We start from the raw sequence: 16,803 nt of genomic DNA, 5'->3' as shown, positions 1-16,803 counted from the left end.
ACACTTGTATTTGGGGAGTTTCTCCCGTTCCTCTCTGCAGATCCTCTCAAGCCCTGTCAGGTTGGATGGGGAGCATTCCTGCACAGCTATTTTCAGGTCTCTCCAGAGATGTTCGATTGGGTTCAAGCCTGGGCTCTGGCTGGGCCACTCAAGGACATTCAGAGACTTGTCCCGAAGCCACTCCTGTGTTGTCTTGGCTGTGTGCTTAGGGTCGTTGTCCTGTTGGAAGGTGAACCTTCACCCCAGTCTGAGGTCCTGAGCAGGTTTTCATCAAGGATTTCTCTGTACTTTGCTCTGTTCATCTTTTTCTCGATCCTGACTAGTCTCCCAGTCCCTGCCGCTGAAAAACATCCCCACAGCATGATGCTGCCACCACCATGCTACGCCGTAGGGATGGTGCCAGGTTTCCTCCAGACGTGACGCTTGGCATTCAGGCCAAAGAGTTCAATCTTGGTTTCATCAGACCAGAGAATTTTGTTTCTCATGGTCTGAGAGTCTTTAGGTGCCTTTTGGCAAACTCCAAGCGGGCTGTCATGTACTTTTTACTGAGGAGTGGCTTGCGTCTGGCCACTCTACCATAAAGGCCTGATTGGTGGAGTGCTGCAGAGATGGTTGTCCTTCTGGAAGGTTCTCCCATCTCCACAGAGTAACTCTGGAGTTCTGTCAGAGTGACCATTGGGTTCTTGGTCACCTCCCTGAACAGGGCCTTTCTCCCCTGATTGCTCAGTTTGGCCGGGCGGCCAGCTCTAGGAAGAGTCTTGGTGGTTCCAAACTTCTTCCATTTAAGAATGGTGGAGGCCACTGTGCTCTTGGGGACCTTAAATGCTTTTTGGTACCCCTCCCCAGATCTGTGGCTCGATACAATCCTGTCTCGCGGACAATTCCTTCGACCACATGGCTTGGTTTTTGCTCTGACATGCACTGTCAATTGTGGGACCTTATATAGACAGGTGTGTGCCTTTCCAAATCATGTCCAATCAATTGAATTTACCACAGGTGGACTCCAATCAAGTTCTAGAACCATCTCAAGGATGATCAATGGAAACAGGATGCCACTGAGCTCAATTTTGAGTCTCATAGCAAAGGCTCTGAATACTTATTTAAATAAGGTATTTCTGTTGTTTGTATTTTATACATTTGCAAAAATTTATAAAAACATGTTTTCGCTTTGTCATTATGGGGTATTGTGTGTAGATTGCTGAGGAATTGTCTTTATTTAATCAATTTTAGAATAAGGCTGTAACGTAACAGCATGTGGAAAAAGTCAAGGGATCTGAATACTTTCCGAAGGCACTGTAGACATGGAACACGGGACACTTTAATAATGGAACACTGGTCACTTTAATAATGTTTACATACTGTTTTACACATTTCATATGTATATACTGTATTCTAGTCAAGGCCATCCTATTCAACTGTTGCTGTACATATACTATTCTATCCACGTATTCTTCAGATATATATAGTATATCTATCCACATACTGTCCATAATGTCTATACATCCCATCACATATACAGTGGGATAAGTATATGATACACTGCCGATTTTGCAGGTTTTCCTACTTACAAAGCATGTAGAGGTCTGTAATTTTTATCATAGGTACACTTCAACTGTGAGAGACGGAAAAAATCCAGAAAATCACATTGTATGATTTTTAAGTAATTAATTTGCATTTTATTGCATGACATAAGTATTTGATCACCTACCAACCAGTAAGAATTCCGGCTCTCACAGACCTGTTAGTTTTTCTTTAAGAAGCCCTCCTGTTCTCCACTTATTACCTGTATTAACTGCACCTGTTTGAACTCATTACCTGCATAAAAGACACCTGTCCACACACTCAATCAAACAGACTCCAACCTCTCCACAATGGCCAAGACCAGAGAGCTGTGTAAGGACATCAGGGATAAAATTGTAGACCTGCACAAGGCTGGGATGGGCTACAGGACAATAGACAAGCAGCTTGGTGAGAAGGCAACAACTGTTGGCGCAATTATTAGAAAATGGAAGAAGTTCAAGATGACGGTCAATCACCCTCGGTCTGGGGCTCCATGCAAGAGCTCACCTCGTGGGGCATCAATGATCATGAGGAAGGTGAGGGATCAGCCCAGAACTACACGGCAGGACCTGGTCATGGATTAAAATCCTGCAGCACACGCAAGGTCCCCCTGCTCAAGCCAGCGCATGTCCAGGCCCGTCTGAAGTTTGCCAATGACCATCTGGATGATCCAGAGGAGGAATGGGAGAAGGTCATGTGGTCTGATGAGACAAAAATAGAGCTTTTTGGTCTAAACTCCACTCGCCGTTTTTGGAGGAAGAAGAAGGATGAGTACAACCCCAAGAACACCATCCCAACCGTGAAGCATGGAGGTGGAAAGATCATTCTTTGTGGATGCTTTTCTGCAAAGGGGACAGGACGACTGCACCGTATTGAGGGGAGGATGGATGGGGCAATGTATCGCGAGATCTTGGCCAACAACCTCCTTCCCTCAGTAAGAGCATTGAAGATGGGTCGTGGCTGGGTCTTCCAGCATGACAACGACCCAAAACACACAGCCAGGGCAACTAAGGAGTGGCTCCGTAAGAAGCATCTCAAGGTCCTGGAGTGGCCTAGCCAGTCTCCAGACCTGAACCCAATAGAACATCTTTGGAGGGAGCTGAAAGTCCATATTGCCCAGCGACAGCCCCGAAACCTGAAGGATCTGGAGAAGGTCTGTATGGAGGAGTGGGACAAAATCCCTGCTGCAGTGTGTGCAAACCTGGTCAAGACCTACAGGAAACGTATGATCTCTGTAATTGCAAACAAAGGTTTCTGTACCAAATATTAAGTTCTGCTTTTCTGATGTATCAAATACTTATGTCATGCAATAAAATGCAAATTAATTACTTAAAAATCATAAAATGTGATTTTCTGGATTTTTGTTTTAGATTCCGTCTCTCACAGTTGAAGTGTACCTAAGATAAAAATTACAGACCTCTACATGCTTTGTAAGTAGGAAAACCTGCAAAATCGGCAGTGTATCAAATACTTGTTCTCCCCACTGTACATATATACAGTACCAGTCAAAAGTTTGGACAAACCTACTCATTCCAGGGTTTATCTTTATTTTTACTATTTTCTACATTGTAGAAAAGTATGAAACAACACATATGGAATCATGTAGTAACCAAATAAGTGTTAATCAAATCCAAAATATATTTATATTTGAGATTCTTCAAAGTAGACACCCTTTCTCTTGATGACTGCTTTGCACACTCTTGGCATTCTCTCAACCAGCTTCACCCGGAATGCTTTTCCAACAGTCTTGAAGGACTTCCCATATATGCTGAGCACTTGTTGGCTGCTTTTCCTTCACTCTGCAGTCCAACTCATCCCAAACCATCTCAATTGGGTTGAGGTCGGGTGATTGTGGAGGCCAGGTCATCTGATGCAGCACTCCATCACTCTCCTTCTTGGTCAAATAGCCCTTACACAGCCTGGAGGTGTGTTTTGGGTCATTGTTGAAAAACAAATGATAGTCCCACTAAGCGCAAACCAGATGGGATGGTGTATTGCTGCAGAATGCTGTGGTAGCCATGCTGGTTAAGTGTGCCTTGAATTCTAAATAAATCACTGACAGTTTCACCAGCAAAGCACCCCTACACCATCATACCTCCTTCTCCATGCTTCACAGTGGGAACCACACATGTGGAGATCATCCGTTCACCTACTCTGTGTCTCACAAAGACACGGCGGTTGGAACCAAAAATCTCAAATTTGGACTCATCAGACCAAAGGACAGATTTCCACCAGTCTAATGTCCATTGCTCATGTTTCTTGGCCCAAGCAAGTCTCTTCTTCTTATTGGTGTCCTTTAGTAGTGGTTTCTTTGCAGCAATTCGACCATGAAGGCCTGATTCACGCAGTCTCCTCTGAACAGTTGATGTTGAGATGTGTCTGTTACTTGAACTCTGTGAAGCATTTATTTGGGCTGCAATCTGAGGTGCAGTTACTCTAATGAACTTATTCTCTGCAGCAGAGGTAACTCTGGGTCTTCCTTTCCTGTGGCAGTCCTACCTTGTCACAACACAAATGATTGCCTCAAATGCATTAAGAAGGAAAGAAATTCCACAAATTAACTTTTAACAAGGCACACCTGTTAATTAAAATGCATGAAGCATGTTGAGAGAATGCCAAGAGTGTGCAAAGCTGTCATCAGGGCAAAGGGTGGCTACTTTAATATAAAATATGTTTTGATTTGTTTAACACTTGTTTTGGTTACTACATGATTCCATATGTGTTATTTCATAGTTTTGATGTCTTCACTATTATTCTACAATGTAGAAAATAGTAAAAATAAAGAAAAACCCTGGAATGAGTAGGTGTGTACACACTTTTTACTGGTACTGTATATATATATATATATATATATTGTGACGTCACGAGAGGCTACACAGCTTTCAGCGGGATTGCTCAAGTAGTGCAAGGAGACAAGGTTCAAACAAAACAAGGATTTTATTATAGGTCTTGGGAAATTAACGAAAATATAACAAAATTCTGTTCTCTTGTGGCTCTTTAAGGGTTAACAGTTCAGGGATGTCTCTTCCACATCCAAAATCATAATTCTCACTCGCTCAGATAACTTTTCCCCAGCCTTACTGTAGTCCACGTTGCAGCTAGTGGCCAACCCAGCAAAAAGTCCTTCCAAATGTCTCTCACGTATTTCCACAGGTGCATATATCCAAAGGTGAGTATTTCCCAAAGGTAAGTATCTCCAAATCCTTATATTCCTCATGGAAGTGGACGTGCAGCACTCTTGTCCTCCAGAGAGCCCAGGTTGGAGACTGTGTCTCTTCCCTTCCCCAACCTTCAGCTCATCAGCTCCTCATTTGTTTCAGCTGCGTGGGAAGATTGGCCATAGAGGGGTGGAGTTCCCGACCATACCAGCAGATGGAGCCATAGCTGTCTGGGTTTGCAGCCACCTCAGGGGGATGTAACGTCCCTCCAGGACACAGCCTCTCGTGACATCACACATCCCCCTCCTCGGGACCGACGTCCTCGTCGGGTAAAGGCAGCGAAGAAGGCATCACGCCGGGAGAGGGCGTCCGCATTGCCGTGGTGCTTGCCAGACTGCTCTCTCTTCAACTCCTCCAACTCTAGGACCAGGGACTCAGCCTCCTGTTGTCTCTCCTTGAGTTTCTTACTGAACGCATCAGCCTTGGTTTTAGCAGAGTTTAGCTTCTGTTGAGCAGCTTTCAGTTCCTTCTCTCTCTCTGCCTCCGCATTCTTCATCTTGTTCTCCAACACCTTGTACTTCTCCTCTGCCTTCTTCTGGACCTCCTTACTACTGCGCAGGGTCTCCTCACACTCCTCGATGGTCCTGCGCAGCCTCTCCAGCTCCTCCTGTTGCTTAGGGAAGGAGCTCTGTTGGAGTTTAGCCTGGAGGATATCTAACTCTTCTGTCTTCATGTCTAACTGTTGCTTTAACAAACGATACCTCTCAGCGGTCCCCTTCAGACCAGACAGTTCTTTGTCCAGATTCTGTAGCTCCGTCTCTGTGTCGGTCTGGGCACCTGCCATCCCTATCAGAGCCCGGGCGGGAGTGAGTAACTCGGAGGATTGCACCGGAGCCTTCCCAGGATGAGTCTTGCCTCTCCGTTTCCGAGGTACTCGGGTTATCCTCTCCTGAGACTCTCTCCAGAGTGGGTAAAAGGCTGGGCAGTCTCGTCCAATTAGGACAGGGACGGGGAGGGAATCAACCACCCCCGCCGTCGTGTGTATGGTTCCCCGTGTGCTGGTCATTGTAAGTTCAGTAATGGGGTATTCTCTGGTGTCCCCATGGACACAGGAAACTGGGAGGACTTTCCCCGGGGTCAGACACGTTGGGCCCACCAAATCCTTACGCACCAGGGTGGCCCGGCTACCAGAATCCAGTAAGGCCTCCACATCATGGTGATTCACAGTTACCGGGCAGGTGGGGGGTCGATCTGGGCCGCCATCTACGACTCCCAAGAGCGAGGCAAAACGGTGTGTGGGTGCTGAGCTGGAGGACTCCGCAGTGGGCATAGGTTCATCGGCTGGTTTCCCACACTTCCAGGAGATATGTCCCATCTCCCCACACCGGTAACACTGTCGAGTTTCCCCCCTCCTGGTGTACTCTTCTTGGACCCGCCTGGTTTCTGGCTCCCCCTGGAGCCGGGATAAGTCCTGACGTGGCTGGGTTCGAGACCTTGGGGTCCTTTGGACGGGTTCTTCCCATTTGTGGTGGGGCCGCACTCCTGGGGTCTTTTCGGGAAGCATTCAGCATCTCCGCTGTGGCCTGGTACTTTTCCACAGCTTCCACGGTCAGATCAGCCGTGGTCAAGGCCTGTTGACTGATGAACCGTTTTGCCTCATAAGGCAGGGCGCGTAGGTAACGATCCACCACAACGGCCTCCACCACCGCCGCTGCTGTATTCCTCTGCGGATCCAGCCATTTCCTTGCGATTCGGACAAGTTCGTGCATCTGCGCCCGAGGAGGTTGGTCTGGTTGGAAGGTCCAGCCGTGAAAGCGCTGGGCCATACCAAACTTTGTGAGTCCATATCTGCTGAGGATCTCAGACTTCAGGGCATCATAGTCAGTAACCTGGTCAGGGCCCAGGTCCCGGACAGCATTCAGCGATTCCCCGGTTAGAAAGGGGGGCTAACAGACCAACCCACTGTTGCTTGGGCCAGGCTTCCCTAGTGGCCGTGGCCTCAAATGCATGCAGGTATGCCTCAATGTCATCGGTAGCTCCCATCTTAGATATAAAGTCACTTGCCTTTATTGGGCGGGTATTTTGGACCACCCTCTGTCTCTGCAACTGCAATTCCTCTGCCTTCAGAAGGTTGGCTTTCTTTTGCTCCTCCAAGAGAGCCACGTTTGCTTGCATCTGGGCTTGCTGGCCAGCAACAAGGGCTTTCAATATGTCCTCCATTTCAGTCGGCGGGGAGCCTACGGCCAACTTGGAAAACTGGGTGATCAAACCTTCGGTATCCTCCTCTGACATGCACTATTAACGCTTGAGCGTGCCCGTATTCTCCACCATCTGTGACGTCACGAGAGGCTACACAGCTTTCAGCGGGATTGCTCAAGTAGTGCAAGGAGACAAGGTTCAAACAAAACAAGGATTTTATTATAGGTCTTGGGAAATTAACGAAAATATAACAAAATTCTGTTCTCTTGTGGCTCTTTAAGGGTTAACAGTTCAGGGATGTCTCTTCCACATCCAAAATCATAATTCTCACTCGCTCAGATAACTTTTCCCCAGCCTTACTGTAGTCCACGTTGCAGCTAGTGGCCAACCCAGCAAAAAGTCCTTCCAAATGTCTCTCACGTATTTCCACAGGTGCATATATCCAAAGGTGAGTATTTCCCAAAGGTAAGTATCTCCAAATCCTTATATTCCTCATGGAAGTGGACGTGCAGCACTCTTGTCCTCCAGAGAGCCCAGGTTGGAGACTGTGTCTCTTCCCTTCCCCAACCTTCAGCTCATTAGCTCCTCATTTGTTTCAGCTGCGTGGGAAGATTGGCCATAGAGGGGTGGAGTTCCCGACCATACCAGCAGATGGAGCCATAGCTGTCTGGGTTTGCAGCCACCTCAGGGGGATGTAACGTCCCTCCAGGACACAGCCTCTCGTGACATCACAATATATATATATATGTATATATATATATACACTCCGGACTACGACATTGCTCGTCCTAATATTTATATATTTCTTAATTCCATTATTTTACTTTTAGATGTGTGTGTATTGTTAGATATTACTGCACTGTTGGTGCGATGAACACAATAATTTCGCTACACCCGCAATAACATCTGCTAAACCTGTGTATGCGACCAAATAACATTTGATTTGAATAGCCACAGGGCTCTAAGTTGCACCATTGCGAACCGTATGTTGGGATTTTTGACCTGGTTACATGTACATTGAATAACACAGCAGCTTTTCGTCATTTTTTGTTATTTCTGTATATCTAAAAATCGATGACGAGGTTGGCTCTTTTACAATGGGGGTCAATGGGATTATTATAATTTATTTTTTGGTGCATGGTCGAGGGGAATTCCTTCTTATGTTTCCAATTCATGAAGAATTTCTATTGTATGTGTGTTTGCCACTAACCCCTGTCAAGTGTGTGTACCCCCTCTACAGGCCGATCGGGAATACAGTTAAAAGGCATACATGCTCCAAGGCCTACTGGGAGTGACTGGAATGGCAGGACACAGTATTTTGACCATACCAGCCAATGTTTACCATGCTGTTTGTTTCTTTAGTTTGAATTATCAGAATTAATGTGTGGACATTTTTCAAAGGCAGCAACACACCTATATTTGTGACATTGAAACACAGTCCTGTAAGCTTAGACTTCTCAAACTAGTATTCTGTCATGACATATCAAGTCTCTGTTTCATGAGCCTCATCTTGTCCTGTTGTATCATCACGTGGGACCATCTGGTGTTGGTGTGTTTCAGGCTTGTGTCTGTAGTACAAAATGAGTGACATTGCTAATCCTGCCAAGAGAACTATCCCTAATAATACCAAAGCCGGTCTGCCCCTGGTTGCAAGAGGCACCTCACAGCATTCTGTAGAAGAGAAGAGAGAAAGAGACAGGCTTTCAGCTTCACCTCCCAAATACCTCTTCCTCTAGTAGTACTGCCTGGTCACTGAACATTTCATTGAGGTCATTGCGAACAGTTCCTCTCATGGGAAGTTGCACTCTACAATGGTATTTTTAGTGATCCAATTTACATTTTAGTCATTTAGCAGACGCTTTTATCCAGAGCGACTTACAATTATTGAGTGCATACATATTTCATACTGGCCCCCTGTGGAAATGGTGTTATTCTTGCATGCAGTACATCTATACACAATGCTCATATGACTCATTTGCCCTCATGAAGTGAAATGTCAAATCCTTATTTAAGATGGGTGTGTTTGACTACAAATTGTGTCTAGAATTCATACATTGCAGACTTTGTGTAAGAGTAACACACTATCTCGTCAGGGTTTAGCCCTTAGTGATTATGCAATGGTTTAATATTTCATCACTAAATCAGTGATCCATACTTGGTCACATTGCTCTACCCCTAAACCAGTTGGTAGGTCACAACATTACCTGGGAGTGGGTGGAGGGTGAGTGAGCGGGTGAAGCTTTGATTGAGAACATCCAGTCTCATTTCAGCAATGATGGTGAGTGTACTGTTTGGCCTGACCTCCATGGAGCTGTGGACCTCATAGCGCCCCCTGCTGTCCAGGCCAATACGGCTGTGGCTCTGATTGGAGATATCTCCTCCAATGGAGTCTGTCCACCACACATTAGGCTGGGGGAAACCCTGGGAGGAGTTGAGGGTGATGAAGAAGCTGTCACAGGATGACTGTACAGAGAGCTGGGGCTCCTTGAAGGGGGCTAGGGTAAACAAAAACAACAACAATACTCACATTAAACTCTTAACATAGGAGAATTCTGACTGCAAAAGGCTTTAGGCAAGTAGATGACTATGAGCTGATTTTGTGCAGGTAGCTTAATACTTATTTGTCTTTTAATCCCCCATAGATGCAAGATTTCTGAAAAATCTGAATGGACAAAAATACATACTCTAACCTGCCACTAGAAGTAGTAGCTTTTCCTTGGTGCTTCCCTGTTCATCTGTCACATCACAGGTGTACTGGCCCTGGTCACTCGGCTGCACACCACTCAGTCTAAGTGAGGCATTTCCCACAGCGATCTGGTCTTCAAACAGATGAGTGCGGCCCTTGTAAACACCACTCTGTCTTTCCAGCTGATCTCTCCCATAGTAATAGCTGTGGACCACCTCTGATTCTCCACGCTGCCAGTTGACAATCACATTGTTGAGGTTCAGGTTTTCATACAGAGGGAAATAGCAGCTAAGGGTGATGTCACTGCCCGGAGCTGCCACTCCCATAGGTGAAATAAGGAACTGATCCTCAATAATCGCTAAGGAAGGAGACAGACAATACAGCCATAGATTAGGGAGAAACTTCAATTCTCTTTTATTATATCACCAAAGATACTGTGATACCTTTGAGCTTCTTGGTGACTGTTGTTGTAAAACCAACATTCTAAATAATGATTTATTAAATGTTAGTATACAAATTCATTTTGCAACTTAATTTGGTTCCTCATTTTTAGTATGAGAATGTGATGAATATTCTGTTTCTGTTGTAGCTGCAAAGCCACAGTGACAATCTACACCCTTTATCTACACTACAACCGTGACTGTGGAAATGCTTAGCCACATAGGGTTGTCTTATAACAAAGTCATCATTGAAGTACAGAAAATGTTTACTCAGCGATCCAAACTGTGGGTTTTGTGACGTAGATTTACAGTATATTAGAATTACCGCATGAAGAGCCCCTGTTAGTATGCTCCAACTGAATTAAAATTGAATATTTAGAGGTTAAACATATAGTATGAATATTTAGAATATTTAGAGGTTAAAAACATATTATATGACGGATACATACTATGGGCATCATCTAGTTATGATGGTATTGACGAGTTTACCGTCAACTCTGTAAGCTAAACTGCAGCACGGCCATACCTGGGATGTATTCACTAGGAACCAAACTGCAGCAAACAGAAGCAAACAGAACAGGGAGGGACCTACGTGCAATGGTGCAAAATGTCTTGCTACTGTGTGCTCTAATGAATACATCCATGATACACCCTGCATGTTTACACATGATAAGATGATGGAATATAATAACTAGCTACCTGAGAAAAGCAGTGACACCGAAATAAACTTTGAGATGCCTTGTCTTTTCATCCCACACGCTTTTGAGTAGACCTGTAAAAAGAAAGCTAACATGTGAAAAACAATGTGGATCACATCCATATATTGAAAATATGACTTGCCTTAAGTTACAACATACATGGCTATTCTTGTCTCAGTCAGACGTACCAAGATTCAGGATAACTGATGAAGTACGCCTATTTCAACCTTTTCAGTTATGTGGGTGAAAAGTGTAAAGAGGTTGGCTAACTAACTACACAACAAATCCCCAGAAATGACTACTAATGGATAATTAAGAAGGGTAAAAATGGATAAATTGTATACATTGTATTTCTATTATTGATGTGTTTCACAAGATGACAGTAGTTCTAGTAGTAGTTTTTATTTTACTGAACAAAAATACAAAACGCAACATGTAAAGTGTTGATCCCATGTTTCATGAGCTGAAATAAAAGATGACACATGACAGCCTGCTTGGAGTTTGCCAAAAGGCACCTAAAGGACTCTCAGACCATGAGAAACAAGATTATCTGGTCTGATGAAACTAAGATTGAACTCTTTGGCCTGAATGCCAAGCATCATGTCTGGAGGAAATCTGTCACTATCCCTACGGTGAAGTATGGTGGTGGCAGCATCATACTGTGGGGATGTTTTTCAGTGACAGGGACTGGGAGTCTAGTCAGGATCGAGGGAAAGATGAGCAGAGCAAAGCACTGAGAGTTTCTTGATGAAAACCTGCTCCAGAGCGGACAACGACCCTAAGTACACAGCCAAGACAACGCAGGAGTGGCGTCGGGACAAGTCCCTGAATGTCTTTAAGTGGCCCAGCCAGAGCCCGGACTTGAACCTGATTGAACATCTCTGGAGAGACCTGAAAATAGCTGTGCAGCGACGCTCCCCATCCAACCTGACAGAGCTTGATAGGATCTGCAGAGAAGAATGGGAGAAACTCCCCAAATACAGGTGTGCCAAGCTCGTAGCGTCATACCCAAGAAGACTCGAGGCTGTAATTGCTGCCAAAGGTGCTTCAACAAAGTACTGAGTAAAGGGTCTGAATAGTTATTTAAATGTAATATTTCAGATTTGCTATTTTTAATAAATTTGCTAAAATTCCTAAAAAACAGTTTTGCTTTGTCATTATGTGGTATTGTGTGTAGACTGATGAGATTTGTTAAAATCCATTTTAGAATAAGGCTGTAATGTAACAAAATGTGGAAAAAGTCAAGGAGTCTGAATACACTTTGCTAATGCACTGCATGCGTCCTCTTCTGTAGCCTACAGGCTGGTTTCTCTGATCAAATAGCCTAACCTAAATGGGGCTCAATCAAATAAAATGTGCGCTGTCATGTTAACAAACATATCCTAAAAACAGGACAGGTCAAAGTAAAATGGACAATATGGAATGGACAATCACAACTGTTGTCCAGGAGTTTCACCCCATTGTCATGATCAGTGGTTTCAAGTTTGTTTCCGTCAATTTTTGACAAGCTGATCATAGCAAAAAATTAAATACTTCTGCATTTCCTGCTGTGTAAACACATTGCAAATAAGCTCGTGATAACTCCTGTTGGGTAGCTGATACAAAGTTTAAATAACGAAATTGATTAGTCACAGGAATCAGGACTAATAAAGCCAATGCAATGGCATGTTTAACAAATGGTAGGCCTACCACATGAATGGGCATTCATAAAATTCCATTGTGGGCCGACATGGTAGGCTACACCACAGTAAGCACGAGCAAACGTTTTTTTAATACATTTTTTGGTCCTGTGCCGATGTCGTTTTTTGGTCTTTTACAAACGGTAGGCTAACCACTTACAGTGGGGGAAAAAAGTATTTAGTCAGCCACCAATTGTGCAAGTTCTCCCACTTAAAAAGATGAGAGAGGCCTGTAATTTTCATCATAGGTACACGTCAACTATGACAGACAAATTGAGGGAAAAAAATCCAGAAAATCACATTGTAGGATTTTTAATGAATTTATTTGCAAATTATGGTGGAAAATAAGTATTTGGTCACCTACAAACAAGCAAGATTTCTGGCTCTCACAGACCTGTAACTTCTTCTTTAAGAGGCTCCTCTGTCCTCCACTCGTTACCTGTATTAATGGCACCTGTTTGAACTTGTTATCAGTATAAAAGACACCTGTCCACAACCTCAAACAGTCACACTCCAAACTCCACTATGGCCAAGACCAAAGAGCTGTCAAAGGACACCAGAAACAAAATTGTAGACCTGCACCAGGCTGGGAAGACTGAATCTGCAATAGGTAAGCAGCTTGGTTTGAAGAAATCAACTGTGGGAGCAATTATTAGGAAATGGAAGACATACAAGACCACTGATAATCTCCCTCGATCTGGGGCTCCACACAAGATCTCACCCCGTGGGGTCAAAATGATCACAAGAACGGTGAGCAAAAATCCCAGAACCACACGGGGGGACCTAGTGAATGACCTGCAGAGAGCTGGGACCAAAGTAACAAAGCCTACCATCAGTAACACACTACGCCGCCAGGGACTCAAATCCTGCAGTGCAAGACGTCTCCCCCTGCTTAAGCCAGTACATGTCCAGGACGTCTGAAGTTTGCTAGAGTGCATTTGGATGATCCAGAAGAGGATTGGGAGAATGTCAGATGAAACCAAAATATAACTTTTTGGTAAAAACTCAACTCGTCGTGTTTGGAGGACAAAGAATGCTGAGTTGCATCCAAAGAACACCATACCTACTGTGAAGCATGGGGGTGGAAACATCATGCTTTGGGGCTGTTTTTCTGCAAAGGGACCAGGATGACTGATCCGTGTAAAGGAAAGAATGAATGAGGCCATGTATCGTGAGATTTTGAGTGAAAACCTCCTTCCATCAGCAAGGGCATTGAAGATGAAACGTGGCTGGGTCTTTCAGCATGACAATGATCCCAAACACACCGCCCGGGCAACGAAGGAGTGGCTTCGTAAGAAGCATTTCAAGGTCCTGGAGTGGCCTAGCCAGTCTCCAGATCTCAACCCCATAGAAAATCTTTGGAGGGAGTTGAAAGTCCGTGTTGCCCAGCGAGAGCCCCAAAACATCACTGCTCTAGAGGAGATCTGCATGGAGGAATGGGCCAAAATACCAGCAACAGTGTGTGAAAACCTTGTGAAGACTTACAGAAAACGTTTGACCTGTGTCATTGCCAACAAAGGGTATATAACAAAGTATTGAGAAACTTTTGTTATTGACCAAATACTTATTTTCCACCATAATTTGCAAATAAATTCATTACAAATCCTACAATGTGATTTTCTGGATTTTTTTCCCTCAATTTGTCTGTCATAGTTGACGTGTACCTATGATGAAAATTACAGGCCTCTCTCATCTTTTTAAGTGGGAGAACTTGCACAATTGGTGGCTGACTAAATACTCCCCCCCTTCTGAACAGCAGAATTAAAAACCCAGCTCCTATTTAAACGAACATTCCAAAAATAAATACATTTTGTAGGCTAATTTCGGACGCTGATAGTTCAACAGACACATTTTTAGCCTAAGGATATTGCAGTTACACATTGAATTGGAGCAAAACAACCTGCGTTTTAACCATACGTGTACACTTGTGATGATGTCATCTTTATAGTTATGCTACCATGCTATCGTTGCCTGAGTAGCTGAAAAAGAACACTGACTTCTTGTCTGCACCCTGCTTTGCCAATGCCAATGTTCGCAATGATGGTGAAAAAATTACATTAAATCGCTATTTAGACTGCCTGTGTCTTGTTTGTGTTTGATATAATGGCTAATGTAGTAGTAAATATAATTTGTCGTAGTAAATATAAAATGTTATAGATTGGTCTGACTAAAATGTTGTGCAAAGACCAATTTGTGTTAGGAGCCTGTTTTTAATAAATGCTGTTTTAGGTCAGAGAACAAAGGACAGAGGAGAACACCATATCTTCTCACCAGATGACCTAGTCTTGCAGGAATGCGATAACAGGACAACACCCCCTCTCCGGCCATAAACCACCAGATACTCCCCACCACTTTCTCTTGACACACACCAATATTTCTCTTTCACGCACACTCATTCTCAACTCCTCACGAGTTCCCTGGACACACACAAACATTTCATTTGCACGCACACTCATTCTCAACTCCCCTGTCTACTGGTCGGGTGCCAAGGGCAGAGGACTCTGCCGTGCACCAATGGGGCTTCTACTCTGGACAGAGCAGACCCGCCTCCTACGCCTCGGGAACCAATCAAGGGACTAGAAGAAGGACCCCTTCCTTTATGTTACATTGTATAAGTAATGCTGTAAACTCTGTTTATGCATCCTTCTCAACTGTCTCCATAAGAGGCAATTGATTGGGTCCATGCATGTTAATTAGCAGGATCCCATGCATGTAGCTTGAACAGTAACAGATATCTCTGTGTTTAATAAACTGCCTTTTTGCTTAAGCAAATTCCTCTCTGTCTAGCGTCGATGGTTTGTACTTCCTCTCCTAATTATGTGTTCACCAACAAATTGGTAGCAGAGGATGGTTTCTAATTCGATCTAAAGAGTTGGTGCGAGAGGAAAAGGCAAATCATCGATCTAAAAACAGACGGAAGAGTGACCTGAAATCCAGGAGACATCAACTATTCGTCTTGCCTCAGGAACCTGATCAGAGCGCTCTTCTAAAAAGGTATGCAGAGCCTGTTAAAACGAAATCTTGCATATTGTATTATAGACCAATACCAAATTTTGATCAGAAGTACTGAGTGTGAGTATGAATACTTGTTAAATAATTTTCCATCCTAATGAATTAAGGCATACATGAGATATCTGGTACTGTGTTTTATACTAAGGAATAAAGGAATAAGGAATAAAGGAATAAGGAATAAAGGAATAAGGAATAAAGGAATAAGGAATAAAGATAAACGTATCCAGAATGTGTCAAACTACGGATTGACGCATTGGTGGATAAGATTTGACCCATAAATCTAGATTCCTAAAGGGACCCAGTTTGTTCTGAAATCTCTCGCATAAAATATATCCTATAGGGGAGGTCCTACCCTATAGGTTGCGAGGAGGTTGAAGTTAAACTGTGGCAGAGTTCTAGACATTAGGTGGGGGAGAATCACCGAAATTGACCAGAGGTACTAAATTCCCGGGGATGCCAGTTATCTCTGTGATTTCACACTTAAAACGTTCCATATAAATGGTTGTGTGAAAGGTACAATTAAGCTGAGACTAAGTCCTTCCTAGTGATCGAGTTGTCTAAAAAAAAATCCTTTGATAGGGATCCAGTTGCTTCTGTGACTTCACATAAGTATAAGGTTGTGTGAAGGGTAGCAGTCGAACTGAGACTATGTTTTAGGACGCTCTGGTAACCTACATTTTTTTTTTTTTTTTGAGAACTCTGTTTATTAAGTTTTACACACACACAGACAAGACAAAGCAATATAAATAATATACTCAACTAGACAAAAGTACAAATAATACATATATAAAATAAAAAAAATAAAAAATAATAAAAAATAATAATAATAATAATAATAATAACTTTAAAGATACCATACTTTAGACAAGTTAAACACACCAGGCAGAAGGCTACAAAAGGTTAAAGGGCAATCTATAGTATAGGGACAGAGCAAACACCTCACCATTGTTCCTGTAAACAGTTAAGGGATGGGGTGGAGAAATGCAACCACTCACAGACAGTCAAAGCCACAGACCAATCATCCACTGGACCAAAAATAAAAAGTTACAATGCTTTAAAATAAAAAATGAATATTGATAATTTTATGTAGGCGTGAACAGAATTAAAAAATAAAAATAACTGGGAAAAACAAGCTCACACCTTAGTCTCTGCCCGGGCGAGATGAACAAGGCATCCGCAGGTCACAATCAATAAGCACATCAACCTTAATGCCCCCCACCCCCACCCCAGAAAAAAAAACACAGAGAAATGCTCATCCAACCCCTAAGTCACAGGGGGGTCAAATACAGACTTATTTTGGTTTTAATAGGAATGCTATCCGAGGATGGACTGTTTAAAGTAAGACCGGAATGGAGCCCAAGCCTCATTAAA

The 16,803-nt window shown here is 43.6% G+C and overlaps 2 protein-coding genes across 2 annotated transcripts in view; both read right to left on the bottom strand.

Annotated features, from left to right (window-relative positions):
* Positions 1 to 16,803, bottom strand: part of LOC121556055 (CD276 antigen-like) — a 97,400-nt gene that overhangs the window by 49,974 nt on the left and 30,623 nt on the right. The window lies entirely within an intron of this gene.
* On the bottom strand, positions 8,452 to 9,942 carry LOC123492859 (V-set domain containing T-cell activation inhibitor 1-like). The gene is made up of 3 exons (XM_045226240.1): positions 9,608 to 9,942; positions 9,219 to 9,412; positions 8,452 to 8,588 (listed from the first exon to the last, which is right to left on the bottom strand). Exons 1-3 carry the CDS (start codon positions 9,927 to 9,929, stop codon positions 8,535 to 8,537), a joined length of 570 nt encoding a protein of 189 aa, XP_045082175.1. The 5' UTR covers positions 9,930 to 9,942; the 3' UTR covers positions 8,452 to 8,534.

This window comes from Coregonus clupeaformis, chromosome 17 (genome assembly GCF_020615455.1).
Source record: "Coregonus clupeaformis isolate EN_2021a chromosome 17, ASM2061545v1, whole genome shotgun sequence".
NCBI classification, from domain to species: Eukaryota; Metazoa; Chordata; class Actinopteri; order Salmoniformes; family Salmonidae; genus Coregonus; species Coregonus clupeaformis.
The sequence above is the reverse complement of the archived record's forward strand: the minus strand, read 5'-3'. Positions and strand labels throughout refer to the sequence as shown.